General features: G+C 36.0%; 1 protein-coding gene across 2 annotated transcripts in view; it reads left to right on the top strand.

Annotated features, from left to right (window-relative positions):
- The first annotated feature begins 764 nt into the window (after positions 1–764).
- LOC101893012 (uncharacterized) overlaps positions 765–19,981 on the top strand; it is a 186,609-nt gene continuing 167,392 nt past the window's right edge. The window contains exons 1-2 of one of the 2 annotated variants that reach the window (XM_059124464.1): positions 765–918; positions 1,466–1,589. In XM_059124464.1, the coding sequence (XP_058980447.1) occupies positions 1,533–1,589 (57 nt within the window). In that variant the 5' untranslated portion in view covers positions 765–918; positions 1,466–1,532. The remainder of the gene's footprint in view (positions 919–1,465; positions 1,590–19,981) is intronic. The other variant, XM_011293092.3, reaches the window with a different exon arrangement.

The following is a 19,981-nucleotide window of genomic DNA, read 5'->3' as shown; positions in this document are numbered from 1 at the left end:
TTCCAAAATGGATTTAGACATAAGGGGGCTTCTAACATAATGTAGCGTTGTAAGGTACTACATAGTCGGTCCCGCACGACTATAGCCGTTGCTTGCTTGTTTTTATGTTGATTTTAATATTTTTCATTTTAAATCGTAACACTGTGCGACTCTATGGATAACTAATGCTTTCGTTTACTACTACTTTTACTATGTTTTGTTGTTGTTGTTCATGTCGTTTTTGCATTATTTATTTACATTTAGTGTGCCAGTAACAACAACAACAACACCTCAAAATACCCCCAAATAACGCAAAGAAAATACCTACCTTCAAAACAAAAAGAAAATCCACAACTCAACTATCGAAAAAATAAATAAAAAACAAAAAACCAAAACATAAAAGCAACAAATTACAAACGAAATGGAATTCCATATCACCGCTGCCAGAGCATAAACTGCGCTTGGGTGTTTTTACGATGCGGACGATGGAGTAACGGTGGTGTTGGCGGTGTTGTTGTTGTGGCAGAAGCAGTAGCTTCAGCGGTATTGGCATTACCTTGTACCACTACTGCCATTCATTTCAATTCCTCAGCCACTGTCACAACATTCCGAACGAATTGACAACAGAGTAGCGCAGAAGTAAACAAATAAAGCCCAACGAAAGTTTCCAACGTCTCTCCGTCCGTTGTCCTACGTCTACGTCTTGTAGTAAGCATTAACGAAGAAGAAGAAGCATTCATTGTTAACCGCTGCTCACGGTTGTCAATGCGACGAATTGTTGCGTTACTCATTAACATCCGTGCAATCGTTAGAAGTGCATCGAAACGAAAGTATTTCGCCCATTGTTGTCGCGCTTGTGTTCCGTCGAGTGCGGTTTGTGTGTGTGTGTGAATCGAAAATAAAGAAAGAGCACCAAAGAAATCCTGCAAAAAGAAAAATGTAAAAGATCTCCATAAAAAAAATATTCCCATAAAAAATCAAATTTTCAAAAGAAAAGTCTCTCAAGAGATTTTAAAAAGTAGCACCTCAAAGTGTTTTGTGGCTTTTTTGTGTAGTGTCTCCAAACAGTGTCAAGTGCGTGTGCCATTCATTGTAGAGTGTACCCACATCGTGTGTGGGAGTCCGTGTGCCATATTTATTAGCGTCGGAGCTTCTGCCTGTCATTTGCCGCCTTATCGCATACATCTCACCATCTCTCTTTCTCGCTCGATTCCCGATTCTTTATTATGATACAGCTGATTAGTTTGTCATCTCGTCTGTCACCGTCATCATTACCTGTTGTCACTACTACAACTACTATTCGTGTTGTTGTTGCTATTGTTGTGATTGTTGCATATCATCGTCTCCATCAATTGCTCCTTGTTGCCATTTCAAGTGTTGTTTGTGTTACCCGTTGTTGTTGTTGTTATTATCATTGTTGTTGTTGTCGTCGTCGTCACCGTTGTCAACGCCACCTTTAATCAATGTTTGGTTTTTCTTCTCTCAGTAATTGTGGAGCTGTTGCATGGCAGCGAGTTTTATTTGTATTCACATTCATCTGCCAGCGATTCAACATGTTCCTGGGACGCAGTGAATCACTGAAATGGATACGTCAAAAATTCACAAAACGGGTGAGTGGTCAAGATATGATATATTTGAAATCTACATAGTAATAATTTTGAGCCTTGTGGCTGCAGAGAGTATGTACCCTTTTGATATGGTCAAAGGCTTAGATGGAGTCGGTAAAAGAGCAAGATTTACCAACTTATTCTTGTACCTTCACTGTACCTCTCATTCAATGAGGAATTAATTACCGATACATAAAATTCGGCACATTTTAATATTTCTTTCATTATCAAATTTAGTGCGACAAACAAGACCGAACATTTTATACCCCCACATTTTGGAAAGTACTCATGTAAAAAATGATAATAAATGCCCAAATTCCAGTATTCGAGGGATATGCGTTACTTGTGTTATTAGGAACGTCTAATTCAAAAAACAACCAGTAAGGAAAAGTCGGATGGAGCCGACTATATGATACCCTACACCACTATGCATATTTAGTAGAGCTCCCGTAACGAAATAATTTACTTGAAGTAGATCATACCAACTATCAACATTTGGCTTTAGAGCAGTTACAGTTTGGTTTCAGAGGGAACTAATATGTGGGAGGCATATCCAATTCTGAAACGATTTCCACTAAATTTGACGGAGTCATTTTAATCTTTTATACCAAATAACATCGCTATAGAGGGCATGATATCACTTCGAGAAGGCGAGTTCCACAAAATGGAAACGTAGGTTCCGAAATTCACTCCATTTGGGCTGATATTAGCCATTATTTTATAATAAACCAGAAATCGGATTAAGAATATATATGGGAGCTATATCCAAATCTTAGCCGTTCTCGATAAAATTTTGCAAAGGTATTTCCGAGCTCTATAAGATATCTGGTACCAAATATCATTGTTGTCGAATTCATATTACGAATATAAGGGACTTAAACACGGATGAAACATATATATGGGAGCAATAGCTATATCTGAATCGATTTTCTTCAAATTTGATATACTTGCTTCGAGACTGAATTCGGTGGGATATGCCAAAATCAAGTCATTTGGACTGATATTGGCTTTTTGGTGGACAATTAACCCGACATCGTTTGAATATATATATGGAAGCTACATCCAAATCTTAACCGATCTTCACAAAATTTGATACACTTATTTCACAGCTGTATCTGATATCTGGTATCAAATATCATTGTTATGGAATTCATATTACGCATGTCAAGGACTTAAAACCCCAAATCGGATGAAACATATATATGGGAGCTATAGCTTTATCTGAACCGATTTTTACCAAATATGAAGTACTGGTTTCTAAGTCGAATTCAGTCATAATGGCCAAACTTCAGTCCGGTTGTGCTGTTATTAGCCATTTGGTGAACGATGAACCTGAAATCGGATATGGACATTTTACAATAAGTTTAGATTTGTTCGAATTGGTCTCCTTTGGCACGAATTATGGCCTTCAAACGGTCAATGAAACCGTCACACGCTGCCCGAATGTTGCTCTGCGGTATTTTGGTCCATTCCCGGCGGAGCGCCTGCTTGAGGTGATCGACATTTTGCTATTTTTTAGTGCCAACCTTGCTTTCCAAAATACTTCAGACACAATACTCCAACGGATTGGTATCCGGAGATTTTGGTGACCATTGTGCGCTGGAAATGAAGTGAGGAACCTCATTTTGTAATAATTCTTGGGTGGCGCGTGCTGAGTGCGATGAGTCCTGTTGGAATGTCCAAGTTCTGCGGCCAAAATGTTTGCGTGCCCAAGGCTATAATACACCCTCCAGAATATTTTCGCGATGATATTCGGAATTTTTCTGATGCCACGGTCAATTAATACAAGCGGAGAACGACCATTAACTGTTATGGCGGCCCACACCATCACCATGGCCGGCGCTGGAGTTCTGGTGGCCAACCGAAGTTGCACATTTGCAGCTGACCTCTTTGGCAAGTAAACACGATCATTTTGTTTGTTTACAAACTGCTGGACAACGAATGTTTTTTCATCGGAGAAAATCAAATTCGGAAGTTCAACACTTTCGCCCAAGCGAAGCAACTCTTTGAGTCTATTTTCTTTCTGTTGCGGTGTAAGTTTTTGCACTTTTTGGAATTTCAATGGCTTTACCATGAACGCATATCTGCCGAATGGAATATTGCGAATATTCAGCTCACGAGCCATTTTTCGGCCATTGCGACGCGGGTTTCGATCAAGTCGCTTCTTTACTTTTCACATTTAAATGTTGTAGTGCTCTAATGGTAGCCACTTGTGGTTTTCCAGCCAAATATAAAGAAATCACACTATCACGCTTGAATTCCATCACGAATAACTTTTTTTCTGGAAAATTCTCACCAGAATGCATTTGTACGCTTGTAAACAATATAATGAGCTGTCACTGGAAAAATTTTAATAGCTGTCGGACGGGTGGCCTAGAAATTGAAGTTGGTTGCTATTTGTTCATCTCACCCTGTATTTTCCAAATAAGAAAGTAAATACTTCAAAACAACAATAAAAACATGTTTTGAGATCAAAAAATTTAGATTTTTTCAAACAGTAATAAGTTGTCATGTCATATGCTATAGGAAAGTAAAATAAGAATAAGTAAAAACGCAACATAACCTTTAAAAGCCTCCATTTTTAAAGGAGCTTGCAAAATACAAAAAAGTTCCGTTGGAAAATTAAAATCAATGGACATAGAAATAGTTTTGGCTCAACAATTCATAGTAAAAATACTTGTGGGCGCCAGCAGATTTTGATCCGAAGGCGATCCATAAAAAATGTAAAGACCTTCTTCTTTCTGTAAAGACATTCTTCGGGTATGACTGAAACACAATTTACACAAAATTCCATAATCAAGTCTAGCATTACTTATGGGACATATATGTTAAATAAATATAGATTCAAGCCTCTGTACTACATTGGGATCTGGACCTAGAATCTCCTAAAATATTTAATAAAAGCAAATGTGTTGCATATCACCTACCTGGAGTTTTTCAGATTTTCTTAGCTTTTAGCTCTTAGTCATAACAGACTTTGATATTATTTGTGTTTTCCCTCATGTTGGAGATTATACAACGTTAAATAATTTCAAATCAATCAAATTTCCAAAATAGATATCACTCCAACTCAAACACCATAATATTTATAATAATAAATAATTTTGGCGCACCTTAAAAACCGACAACAATAAACAATTTATTTCGATTTCATTTTACACCAAAACATAGCCCATCAAAATTCTAGAAATGTTTCAATTACACACATACACACAATTTTGTGTAAAATACACTTGACAATAAACAAAATAGCATAAACAAAAAAAAAAAAAAAATAAAGACATGAGTGACCGGCCTAACGATGCGCCGCTTGGCGCGATTTCATGTTGGGCAAATGAAACTAGTGAAACCTATCCAGAGACATGACCATATCATCCATGGCATAATAATGAGAAGTTAAATACTTTTCCAAACTCTGTCTGACGTTGCCATAACGAGCCGCAATACGGAATGCCGGCCTGCCAAGTAATTTCTGTGCAATTTCTAATCAACAAAACCAATTTCACTCCAAAACAAAAGTTATGTTCGACTTTTAGTAGTTCGTCGTTGTAATTAAATTATGCTGTCACTTTTAATTGAAAGAAAAATGACTTTTCATTAGTGTAAGGTTGGGGTTTGACATGTTAAATAGGGGGAAATAAGCACTCCTTTATTGGTGGTTCAATTCCTTGAAGGGGAGGCAGGGCATTTAAGCATAACCCAGAGTCATAGGTATGTTTTTATGCTCGCCTACACTACGTTTACTCCCTGGCATTAGTTTATGTGGTTGTAGTTGTTATTATTAAAATAAAAAAATACAGAATAAGGGTAGAAATATTCCATTAAAAATGTTTTCCATAAGCCCTGTTTTATTACAACTTCCGAACACTCCTGTTTCTTATTGTCTTGGCTTAACATAAATTTCTAAATGTACTCCTTTTCCACGGAGAAGGAAAACCATCGGAAGTTGGTTTAAATACTACTCCTCGAATATTTGTTGGCAAATAATGTTGAAGATAACCGGACGAAGTTGTAGCCGCAAATAAATGCAGTCTTTTGTTTTGCATACTTTTCAACCCTGAGTCGGGTGGTTGGAAGGAAGTTCGTTCAAACATTTCATATTGCTTTCAATCACGCAAGTATCATAGGCGTGAACTGGTAGGTTGTGTTTTTTTTAATAAAAATAAAATAAATTCAAATGGGATTTACAGCCAGCCCTAGTTTTACGCTAATATTGTCCACATGAACGAAGTGAATCATGTAGGACATTTTAGAGGGACTTAAAGATTTGTACAAGATGTGACACGATTTATATTATTCCAATTAAATTCGCTTGAAGTGGGGATGCAAGAATTATTCCATGGGACTGTTTTTAAATATTAAGAAATATGAAAAACCAGTAATGAAAGGCGGGGCCGACTTTATGATACCCAACACCACTTTGCTAATTTAGTAGAGCTCCACATAACAATTAAAAGTTTTTATGGGAGATATATCCAAATCTGAACCGATCTCGATAAAATTTAGCAAATGTATTGCTGAGCTGTATATGATATATGTCCCCAAATATTGTTGTTACGGAGTACATATTACGGCTGCGGAGGACAAAAATAATAAATCGGATGAACAATATATATGGGAGCTATAGCTATATCTGAACCGATTTCGATCAAATTTGGCATACATATTTTCAGGCCTAATTTGGGTGTATATGCAAAATTCCATATAATTCGTGCTGATATTACACGTTTGGTGCACAATAAAAGGCAAATCGGACGAAGATATCTATGGGAGCTATATCTAAATTTTGACCGATTATCTCCAATTTCAATAGGGTTCGTTCTTGGGCCAAACAAATGATTTGTGCAAAATTTCATCTGGATAGGGCAATAAATGCGAACTGTACTTTGTTTACAAAAATACATGGACAGACGGACAGACGGACCGACGGACGGACATGCATAAATCGACTCAGAATGTGATTCTATGCAGATCATCAAAAGGAACTATGGTTCTATCTCGTTTCCTTTTGCCTGTTACAAACAAATGCACAAAGACATAATACCCTGATACCTGGAGGAGTTTATACCCTCCACCTTGGAAAGGAGGGTATATTAACAACCACCTCTAAATATTCGTCATAGACCCCATAAAGTATACATATTGCAATAGATACAATCGATTTAGTATGAGATTGTCTATATTTGGCTCCCGTTTTAGTATGGCCCCCACATAACGGCACCAACAATTCTCCTACCGATCTTACTGGAGTTTGTAGTTTAAAGTCGAACACGTTTGAATCCAGATACTTTTGCATATAAATGTTTTCTTTACTCAATGGTTGAGGGTATCAGAAGTTCGGCCCGAACTATAAACACAAACTATATATGTTTGATCAGCGTAAAATTCTGTGTTGATTTAAGGATGTCCTTCCTTCCGTCTGTCCGTCCGTCTGTGGAAATCACTCTACCTTCCGAACGAATTGAATTAGGTTGAAAAATTTTACTCAGATATGAGTTAGGTCTGCAGGACTTTTGATATTGAAAATGGGCTACATAAGTCCACGTTTGGGTATAGCCCCATATAACTGTAAGATCTTTTGATTGTTTTAGTCACAATTTTAACCCGAATTTGCTGTAAGTTGGCAGTATGTACTCCAATTATGTAAGTACCTCGCAATATTCGGTATTTTGATTATTTTAACGACATTATTCACCGGAATTGTTCCAAATTTGGTATTCTATGTTCGTATTGAGTACTACAGTCCATGACAGAAAATTGCTTAGCAAGTCCATATCTTCGCGTAGCCCTCATGTAACGGACCTACTAATATTCCAAATTTTGATTGTTTTGCGAAATTATTCACGGGATTTGTTTCAAGTTTCGTGTTGACAAAAATTGCCTATGCAGGGCCACGTCTTCGTGTGGGCCCCATCGATAACTTCCTATATTCGGTAATTTAATAATTTTATATATTTCTTACAACCTCAGCAACGGGTATGTATCATTTGAAACGGCCAAAACGTGAAATAATGGTTTTAGACCCTAGGTCTCTTTAGACCAAAACAGTTTTAGGACATTTGGAGTCGATCTGGTGATGTCCGTCTCTCTGGCTGGTTGGTGCGCTCGAAGGGAGCATCCGATTTGGTCCAAACTTGGTACATCGTAATATTTTTGTCAAACTTAGATCGACTTTGCAGATGGGCAATACCGGTCCACTCCTCAGAAAGAGAAAGGATCCGATTTTGTTCGAACTTTGCAAATCCTAATATTTGCATCAGTGCTAGGTCAGGTGCGAAAATAGACAATGTCGGTCCACTCCATCAAGTAGCTCTCCCACAAAGAGTCACAATTTTGAATAATTATAGCTCTTATAAAGTTAGAAATAAAAGTCCGATTTTTTTTTCAATTTTCACACATCACAATATTTTAATTAAGGTCTGGTGTGAAGATGGAATATATCGGTTCACTCCGGTCAATGGTCAACTTTTTGAATTTCCATGATGCTCATAAAACGCGAAATTAACATCCGATTCCATTCAGACCTGGCGCATTTCAATTTTTTTTATCAATGCAAAATCTGTTATAAAGATGGTAGAGATAGAACCATTCCTTCTGGTACCTTCCCACAAAGGGTCAAAGTTTTAAATAACCAAAGCGATAATAAAATCCGTAATAAGCATTCGTTTCTCTTGATATTTCACATATCCCATAATTTCTACTAACACAAGATCTGCTGTGAAGATGGGATATATCGGTCCACTTCTTCTGGTACTTCCCCCATAAAGGGTCAAAATTTTGAATATCAATGAAGCTCATAAAACAAGAAATTAACCTCCGATTCCCTTCAGACTTAGTACATGTCAATATTTTCATCAACACAAAATCTGTTATAAAGTTGGTAGAGATCGGGCTATTTTTTCTGGTACCTCCCCAATAAAGGGTCAACATTTTGAATAAACAAAGCGCGATATAAGCATCCAACTCCCTTCAAATTTCACACATACCATTATTTTTACTAACACAAGATCTGCTGTGAAAATGGGATATATCGGCGCACTCCTTCAGGTTCTTCCCCCACAAAGGGTTTTGTTTTGGATTTTAAAAAAGTGTTGAGCTCAAAACCCAAAACCCTTTTGGGTATCTATCACCTCTACTTTGAATTTCCCACCCCCATACTATAACTCAAAAACTGTTGCACAGTGTAATGGAATCAAGTGGCCATCGCGCAACTTATAGGATTTCCGAACTGCGCTTTGAAACATAAATTTGAAAAATTACAAAAAAAATCAATCATTCGAAGTGGTTAATTTACATTTCTCAACATGTATTCAAATGGAATTCAACAAAAATATGCCGTTCCACTAGTCTTCAGTGTAAACACGCAACAATGTATTTCGCATAAACAAAATGGCAATGTGATTGGTTGCGAAGGGTTACCTATTTAATTTATGAAGTTGTATTTGTTGACTTCGAAATTTTTGACTTTAATACAGATGCCGACGAAAATTATTGCAAAAGTTAATGGCGCATTGAACTTGCAAAATAATGGAATACTAAACTACGATTTAGTTGATTGGATTTGTTCATTGGTTTATACAAATCCATTGAACATTGGATGAATAGAAAAACAAAATACGTTTATTTTTTACAAATAAAGTAAAAACTGCAATGAGTTCGACGAGTCTTCCAAAACATCCCCCATTCAACAAAACGAGGAAATGTGTGTAATGCCATACAATACATATATAGAAGTGTGGGTTATATAGTATTTGTAAAATTTTAAAGTGTAGATTGATTTGCAACTGATAGTCTTAGCTAAGTGCCCATGCTGGGAGGGCTGTGGCCTTTTTCATTCAAACCAAAGTGACAAAATTTATACTCTTTGACTAAATGAGCCATATATTCTTCATTCCCAAGTAAGCACATAGTGTGTGCATCAGACAACAAAACCAAAGGTTGTGAGTTGCAAAAACGAAAAATAAAATAATAAATTACGATAAGTTAGGAAACTGATCCTATATATAAAAGAGGCGTGAAATAACTGACTGACGAAACGGCTGAAACTAGAACATTGATACTTTGCACGAGGGTCTGTCTCGCTGCATAGGCGTGTCATAAGGATGAGTCTTTGTAAATTCATACTAAAAGGGTACGAAGAGTAATAAAATGTACTAAAAACTTAATACTTTGTATCGGACAAACGAAATGACCTAGAAATCTGAAATTTGAAATAAGAGTCACTGATGGAGTGCAGGATTCATAAACCAATGGAATTTTGGAAATAGGAACTTTAAGATTACAAAAAGTTGTAATATGATACTAAACTTCCAAAATGGTACCATTTGGTGATATGTGAACGGAAAAAGCTAAAAACTTGGAATTTGGTATGAGAATCAAGTTTGGAAAGTAAGTTAGATATATGAAAACGCACATGCAGTTCGCACATTAGTTTGGAACAGTTTGGTTTAGGATGAATGGATGAAACTGAAATTTTGAAATTTTGCATTGGGATCCGTGTTGGTGTAGATATGTGATGGTTTTGAAAATATGCACGAAAAGTACTAAATATTACTATATTTGGTACAATTTGGAATTGGATAAAAAATTATATATACAATATATAATTTTACGGAAAGTATTGAATGGTTCTATATTTGGTATTGTGTGAAGGGATAGAGATAAAATTGTAAAATTCGATATTTAGATTACAGATGTTATATGTGTTTGAGATTTGGCTGTGGTTTGGAAATGTGTTTTATATTTGTACGAAAAGTACTAAAAGGTATAAAATTTGATATTGGATGAAGGAATAGAGCTGGAATCCCGAAATTTGATATTGAAGTCTCTTTTGGTGTCTCTGGTTAAGATATGAAGGTGGTTTGGAAATGTGTACTTTAATTGTTCCAAAAGTACTAAATAGCACTTAATTTGGTATTGGGTGAAGGAATATCTGTGGAATCCTGAAATGTTTTATAGATGACACTGTTTTTGTCTGTCGTTAGGATATGGAGGTGGTATCGAAAATGTGGACTATAATTGATCGAAAAGTATTGAATGGGACTATAATAGGCATTATGTGAAGGAATAGAGATAAAATTCGTTATTAAGATTTGGCTGTGGTTTGGAAATGCGTCCTATATTTGTTCGAAATGTACTGAATTTGTAATTGGGTAAAGTGATAGGACTGAAATCCTGAAATTCGATGGGGATATCGCTGTAGGCATCTGAAATTGAGATATGTAGGTGGTTTTGCAAATGTGTACTATAATTGTGCCTTAAGTAGTAAATAGTACTATTGGGTGAAAGAACAGAGATTAAATTTGATATAGATGTCACTGTTGGGGTTTGTGGTTATGATATGGAGGTGGTTTTGGAAATGTTCGAAAAGTACTAAGTGGTACTAAATTGGATATTGGAGGTGGTATCTGTGATTGAGATATGGAGGTGGTTTTGGAAATGTGTACTATAATTTATCGAAAAATACTGAATAGTATTATATTTGGTATTGGATGAACAGATGGTGCTTGCAATCTGAAGTTGGGATTAGATTCGATGTTCATGTGTAGCCTGCACATATGGAGGTGGTTTCGGAGATACATGTATATAAATAGAACTAATTTGGGATAAGTGTTGGTGTCTTGAATGAATGTGTGCTTTTTTTTTTTTTTTTTTTTTTTTTGGATATGCGTACTAAATGTTACTAAGTTTAGTATTGGGTGAAAGGATAGTGCTGAAATTCGGAGGTTTGATATCAATATCACTGTCGATTTCTAGCAATTAAATATGGAGACGTTGAAATAGTTTGGGTTCAATGTGCAATGGTTTTTGCTAATATCCTCCTCGCTTGATTTCAAATTGAAATATCTAAAGACTTTCTGTTGCAAACGGGAAAAATATATGCCAATTATTCTATCCGAAAAGAGAAAAATTTGGAAAATATATAAAACCTTGAACGTCTGAAAACATATGATTGTTAAACTGAACCTTAACAAGGCAGAACCAATTGTTCGTTTTGAGAACTAAATAGCCCTAACACAACCTGTTGGAGGTGTGAAGGTGGACTTTTCGCTGACGAAGTAGTGGGCACTTCCTTGCTAGATTTCAATATAGCTTTAATATATATATTTACTCGAGTTTAAGTTTATTGTGCGACAAATGATTAATATAATCTTGAAGTAAATGGATTTGGTACATAGGAACGAATTCAGTCTTAAGAAAGTGTATCAAATTTGATGAAAATCGGTTAAGATATAGGTCCCATATATATGTTTCATCCAATTTTGTATTTAAGTCCCTCACACCCGAGCGCCACAAAGCAATGATCAACGACTTATTTATGTCGCAACTTAATGAGTTGTGATTGGAAAACATGTGGTTCCAACAAGACGGTGCAGCGGCAGACACTGCACGTGCCACAATCGATATGGTGAAGGATGGATGCATTTCCCGGGTGCCTAATCTCCCGTTTTTGACGATTTGCACTGGTCACCAATATCGCCTGATTTGACCGCTCCAGACTTCTTTTTGTAGGGCTTTTTGAAGTCGCTGGTTTATGTCAACAAGCCTCAGACTCTTTCAGCTCTTGAAGACCATATCCATCAAGAATGTGAGGACCTATCGCCGAAAGTTTTGCCCATAGTGATGGAAAATGCCATAAAAAGAGTTCAAACAATCTGATTTCACGTTTATTGTTTATTTTGCTGAATATCGGTTCCATCCAAAAAATGGACTAAATCTGAAAAATTTCGGGATTTTTTCGCTGTCGACAACGAATTTCGCAGGTAAAATGGACCACAACTTTTGTGTGATATTGTTTTGAATACCTATCAGCACGACGGAGAGCGTAAAAATGGGGCAAAGTCACCAGTCAAAAACCAAAGGCAACATTTTTCAGGAATTATTTATATATTATAGTGTTGTGGGGTATCACATGGCCGGCCCCCTATAGCCATTGCTTATATAATTAATTATTTGTGGACACCCAACTGAGTTTATATAAGCGAAATTATAGCACCCCCATACATATTACCCCCCAAGATAGGTATAAAAAAAACATATGTACCACCAAATTTTTGGTGATTTTTCTATTACTAGGGACATGTGCAAAGCACAATTAATTCAGGTTAAATTTTAAGAAAAATTATAATGAAAATTCAGGCTTAAAAATGTTAGCGTCCTTCTGAGTTGGATACAATGGATGTATCATAAATCATACATTAGAACTTTGCTGCCTAGAGCGTACTTTATTTGCTAGAATGGTTTAATCAATATTTATATGTACATCTCTCATATCAGTACTTCGAGCTTGCAGAAAGAAAATTTGGCTCTGTATTCAACTTCACCACATTTTGCATTGAAAATAGAAAAGAGATTTTTCAGATAAATATTGACATAGTTTACGGCAAATCTGCACATTAATTATTATTTTAAAATACATAGATTACTTTTAAATTCCCACATTCGCTAGGCAAACTTATCTGCAATGAATTGCGAGAAAGTCGGGGAATGTGCAAAATTAAAAATCGCAACAACCATTCTGAGTGGAAAAGAAATTCCTATTGTTTTTCGTTTCATTTTTTTGCAATTTTAAGTAGCTGACTATCTAAATAAAATGACTGATTACAGTCAGTCACCACAAAGAGCACCCATCTATCCACCTATCTTTGTACCTGTTTCATGAGCCGAGCGGATAATTAAAACTTCAATTGTAATTCAGCTTAATAAACTTGAGCACTACTATTTCTCTTGGCTAAGAAAGGTTTTTGAGAGTATCCAACAATCATTAAATAATTGTAATTAAAACGCCAGAGCTAGGGAAACAAGAAGCCGGCCTCGCGGCATGTGAAATGTGTGAAAAATAAACATTTGCCGAGAAATAACTGAAGTTGGTTGAACACGCAAACGTCGGTAAAAAAGACTTTAGCCGCACCAAATGCTGATGACGCTAACAATGACGGCAGAAAATGTCTTCTTCGTCTGAAGAATGAAGATGATGACGCCTCAGATATGTTGATGATGACGACGTTGACAATGTTGAAGTTTCTATTATATGTAGTCTACCCGTCTGTCAGTCAGTCGATTTGCTGGTATTAGACATACGAGTAGAGCTATCAAAAATAGAACCACCACCACAGAGAGAAAAAAGCCTTTCTTTCATTGGGAAAACAACTGTAATCCCATAACTCTTTGGTGAATAAAACATTGTTTTCTTGACGGATTTACTAGCACGGCCTAATGTATTCATAAAATCCACTTTGGCTTCCATTCCGTTGGAATGAAATGGATGAGCTTTTAACACGAATCAATGGCCGGGATGGATGGATGGCATGACACTTTGCTTGGCGAGCAGCGTCGCTCGCTCGCTCGATGCACGTTCATTGAATTCATAATGAAGGTGTGTTCGTATGTATGGACGTTCGGTTAATATCTTGCCTTTGCTCCTCTTTCATGGGTGGACTAGATGTGGACAGACTTCTATTCCGCGCTCTACTCCCTTGAAGTTTTGAGCGAAGCGATTTTTTTGCACTTAAAGGTGGGGCAATAACAAAAATGGCCTTCATGTGGGAGGTTGGTTATGTTAAAAAACAAAAAATTAAACGCACGGAAAACACTCCATTTTATGTTAGTGAAATATATGCACGAATGTTCCGAAACAATATGTAAGAAGATGTGTGTAAAATTAATTTGTAGTGTTACTTTTTTATGGCCGCATACATAATTCGGTCGGTGGCACTGTGGTTTGAAATTTGAAAGACAATCCAGAAAAAAAATTGGATGGATACGAAATTAATAGAGAAAAGAACAGCTTCTAGTTCGAAACATTTCGAATATAATTCGAGAATCCCATTTGTTCGTCTGTCCATGTTAAATCGTAACCTCGCTACAGGTCGCAATTATGGCCCGATCTTCACTAAATTTTGCATGGAGGTTGTGTTAAGGTCAGAAAAGATGCCTAATGGAGATGATTGCAAAATATTAAGGGGTTGAAATGGAACAAAGACAGAAAAAATCCAGACCATTTTACTCGGATTTTTGCATGGGGTTAAAGTTTAGAGCTGAACAAAAGCCAATTAGGATAAACCATATTTATTCCCTACCCTACATAGTGGTAAGGGAATTATGTCTTTGTGCATTTGTTTGTAACGTGGAGATGGAAGCTAGATAGACCCATAGTTACTTTTGAGGATCTTTATATAATCACGTTCTGAGTCGTCCGTCCGACTGTCCATTTATTCATGTGAACAAAATGCAGATCGTATTTATTATCCGATTGGCATGACATTTTCCAAACAATATTTGTTTGGCCCAAGGACGAATCGGGTCAAAATAGCTCCCATATATATTCAACCGATTTCGAGTTAATTGGGCACTATATGACCAATATTAGTTCAAATGCCCTGCATTTTGGGCACATTCGACCGAATTTAGTCTAGAAGCAAGTACATAAAATTTTGTTAAAATCGCTTGATATATAGCTGTAGCTCTCATATATATGTTTCATCCGATTTGGTGTATAAGTCCATCACATTCGTAATATGCACTCCCCAAGAATGATATTTGGTACCAGATAACTTATAGACTCGGAAATACATTTGCCAAATTTTATCGAGATCGGCTAAGATATGGATATAGCCCCCACAACTTGGCGAAAAAATTATAGTTCCATGTCCTACACCAGAGACCATCGGAGACCTCAATATAAAATTTTGGGATTTCAGTACTATATATTCACTTTTCTCAATCAAAGACACCAGTAGTGATACCATGTCATGTTTCAGGATTTCACCTCTATCCCTTCACCCAATATCCAGTTGAGTACCACTTAGTATTTTTCGACATTTCCAAAACCACCTTCGTATCTTAAGAATTAAAAATTTTAGCTCTATTCACTCACCCATTACGAAATTTAGTACTATTAAGTAATTCTCGTAAAATTATATTACACCACATCCATATCTCGGTTCCACATACCAACAGTAATTTTGGGATTTCAGCCCTATCTCTTCACCCAATACCAAATGTATTTAGTACTTTTCGCACAGATATAGGACGCATTTCCAAAGCACTCTCAAATCTCAAACACAGATACCAACAGTAATCTAAATATCAAATTTAAGAATTTTATCTCTATCCCTTCATTCATGACCAGATTTAGTACCACTTAGTACCTTACGCGCAAATATAGTAATTTTCAAAACCACATCCACATGCCAAGCGACCTTAATATCCGATTTCAAGCACCATCTCTTCACTAAATACCAAATTGTACCAAATATCGTACTTTCTAGTACTTTTCAAGCACTACCATTTACAGGGACCCCAATGCAAAATTTCTACATTCCACATTCGTCCATTTGACATAGACCAAACTGTACCAAATTGAGTACCATTCGCATACTTTGTACACATTTTCAAAACCACCTTCAACTATCAAATTTACTTTTCAACCTTGATTCTCATACCAAATATTAAGTTAACGGATAGAGCTACCACATGATACCAAATGGTACAATTTTAGGAGTTCAGTACAATTTTAGAACTTTTCGTACTTTCGTACCACATGATACCAAATGGTACAATTTTCGGAGTTCAGTACAATTTTAGAACTTTTCGTAACCTTAATTCTAACTCATTCCGATTGTCCAATACAAAGTATTTAATGTTTAGAACTTTTAGTACGAATTCCCAAAACCCCAGCCTTATTACACGCCTACGAACTAAAACTGGCTCTCGTGCAAAATGTCAAGATTCTACTTCAGCCGATTCGTCTGTGAGATGATTCTTGATCAGTCAATCAGTTATTTCATTACTTTTTTATGTACCTAGATGAGGCCCCCAAAAGATATTCTAGAAAAAGAAAACAAGTAAAAAAGCTTCGGCCGGTCCGAACTTTGAATACCCTCCACCATTTGGAACGAATTTGACAATTTTCAGAAAAATAAAATCCGTTAAAAATTCTGTTAAATTTTTCAAAATACCGAATGAAGCTTTTATATTAGGGTCCATACGACGACGTGAACCTGCATAGGAAACTTTTAGCATAAGCCATTAAAATATTCAAATGTGGAACTTGAAAAAAATTGGCGAATAATGTAGCTAAAATCATCAAAATACCAAGTATAGAGAGGTATTATTATATGGGGATATACTAAAATGTGGGCCTGTACAGACAATTTTCTGTAATAGGCTGTAGTATCCATTGCGAACTTCAAATACCAAATTTGAAACAATTCCGGTAAATAATGTCATTAAAATCATCAAAATACCGAATATCGGGAGGTAACGTTATATGAGGGCTATACAAAGACGTGGACCTGGACAGACAATTTTCTGTCTTAGGCTGTAGTATCCATTAGGAACTTTAAATTCCAGATTTAAAACAATTCCGGTGAATAATGTCCTACATGGCCCATGTGAGTAAAATTTCATCAACATACTTCATTTTGTTCGGAAGCTACAGTGATTTCTACAGACGAGCGGACACCGCTAAATCGACATAGAATTTTATGCTGATCAAGAATATATATACTTTGTGGGGTCTAACATGTATATTTCGAGGTGTTACAAACGGAATGACAAACCTAATATACCCTCCATACTATGGTGAAGTTATAAAAACGTTATTCAGTTCTCCTACCAGGTGCTCTGCATATAGAAGACTTTTAAAGTGACTAAAAATCTTTAATTCATAGAACGTCATAAGATGGTATTCTACCTGTTGAGATCTTTTGAAGAATTTTTGTAGGGCATGTTTTCTATATTTTAGCTATTATAAATCCAAGACAATTACATGTTTTCATTAAAAATAAATTTGCCGAAAGATTATCAACTGCGATGCGACAGGTAACTTCATTAAGAGTTTTTATTTCACACTCCACTGTGCACTGGCATTAACTAAATTCCGTACATTCTCTCTTTCTCCTATGTTGTATGCCCTAATTTATTCCCAAATGTCTGGCGTATTGAGGACAAAGGAAAGTCGCTGCGTTCTCACAATGCCGCTGCAGACCTTTTTGGTGTAGTTTCACACCGCAGCATATTTAGTGTGTTAACATCTATCTAAGTTTTTACTTGTTGTTTCGTGTGAACATTTCGTATTCGGTGAAATGAATTTAGTTAAGGAAGTAGTTACAATATAATTTGAAGAGAACACTAAAATAAGTAGTTTTCAAGGGAAATGAAAAAACAAGTCATTAAATGAAAATTAATAAGTGATTCTTACTATGATTATGAGTGTATTCAAGAAAGATAATTTAATGTGAATAGTGGCATTGTTAAAAGAATTTAAATATCGTATGTTTATCTGTGTAAACAAATGATTTGTTGTTAAACCATATTTAGAAGTAACGGGCTTTTGGATACGTTTTTAATGTAAGCACCAATGAGTCATCCATATGTTAAGGTATGTCATACAACATTCTTGAAATTCTTTTATTTTATTATACCCTCAGCCATATGGCTATCAATTGGTGCGGCCAAAATGTGCCTTATCGAAATCCGTTTCAGGACATTTTTAGTTGATCTAGGGGTGTCCGTCTGGCTGGTTCGCACTCTCGAAGGCAGTATCCGATTTGGTCCAAACTTGTTACATCATAATATTATTATCAAACTTAGATCGAGTTCGGAGATGGGCAATATCGGTCCATTCCTTCTGGTACTTCCTTCACAAAGGGTAAAATTGTTGAATAGCTATAAAGCTCGTAGAATGAGAAATGATCATCCGATTCCTTTCAAAGTCGGCACATCCCAATATTTATATCAACACAAGATGTGGTATGAAGATGGAATTCGGCAAAGGTATTTCCGAGCTCTATAAGATATCTCGTACCAAATATCATTGTTGTCAAGTTCATATTACGAATGTGAGGGACTTAAACACCAAATCGGATAAAACATATATATGGGAGCTATAGCTATATCTGATCCCAATTGTATGCACCTACTTCTAGACCGAATTCGGTCGGATGTACCAAAATTCATGACTTTTTGGCAGATATTGACCATTTGGTGCACAATTAAACCGAAATCGGTTGAAGATATATATGGGAGCCATATCTAAATCTGAAACGATCTTGATAAAATTTGGCAGAGGGATTAAGCCTGACCATTTTGTAACAAAAAAAGGTATTTCCGAACTCTATAATATATCTGGTACCAAATATAATTGTTGTCGAATGGATGATACGCATGTGAAGAACTTAAACACCAAATCGGACGAAATATACATATGGGAGCTATAGCTATATCAGAACTGATTTCCACCAAATTTGACGTACTTGCTTCTAGACTGAATTCGGTTGTTTGTGTCAAAATTCAAGTCATTTGGACTTATATTAGCCATTTGGTGCACAATTAACACGAAATCAATTGAAGATATATATGGGAGCTATATCTAAATATGTATCACCAATTTCAATAGGATTCGTCCTTGGGCCAAACTCCGGAAATTTTCAAATTTCTCAATCGGATAATAAATGCGACCTGCATTTTATTCACAAGAACAGATGGACAGACGGTCGGACGGACAGACGAAAGGACGGATTGGCATGCACTAATCTACTCAGAAAGTGATTCTATGAAGATCCTCACAAGTAACTATGGGTCTAACTCGCTTCCTTCTCCATTTTACAAACAAATGCACAAAGACATAATACTCTGACCTCTATGTGGTGTAGGGTATAAGAAAACTATATCAGTGAAATCTCCATTTTCTCAGCTAGTCCTTCTGTCTGACTGACTGGTACGCACATTAACTCTCGAAGGGAGTATTCGAAAATGTCCAAACTTGGTACATCATGATAATATTATCAAAATTAGATCGATTTCGGAGATGGACAATATCGGTCCTCTCTTTCTGGTACATCCCCCACAAAAGGGCGAAATTTGAAAAAAAATTAAAATTTTTTACTTCACAGAAAAGGAATGGATAATCCGATTTTGCTACAACTTTGATTGATATCATATTTATTTAGGTCGGATACGAAATGGAGAAAATTGGCCCATTCCTTGGGAACCTACACCATAGAGGGGCAAATATTTGAATAATCATAACAGAAATCAAAATATATTTAATTAATCGAACATTGGCTGAGGGTATACATCCGACTGATACTTTTTAACTTGTTTTTTATTTACTGCAGTGCAAATCAATCGTTATTTCCATTCAACTTTTGTTTAATATCACTCGCCATATCTTGCTTCTTTAGCAACTCTCTGAGCGATTATGTGTTATGCAACGACTGACGGTTAATGCAAATAACCTTTTTTAATGTTAACCTCAATTTACCACAAATTGTTTATTGAACAAAAGCAACAAAATATCGATATTAAAATATAAAATTTATGAAAATTGAATATTGGCGGTTCATTTTCATAGTTTTCACATAAAAGAAGATAAAGAGCGGTGGGAAAAC

This window comes from Musca domestica, unplaced genomic scaffold (genome assembly GCF_030504385.1).
Source record: "Musca domestica strain aabys unplaced genomic scaffold, Musca_domestica.polishedcontigs.V.1.1 29, whole genome shotgun sequence".
Classification (NCBI taxonomy): domain Eukaryota; kingdom Metazoa; phylum Arthropoda; class Insecta; order Diptera; family Muscidae; genus Musca; species Musca domestica.
Note: the sequence above shows the minus strand (reverse complement) of the source record. Positions and strands in the feature narration are given on the sequence as shown.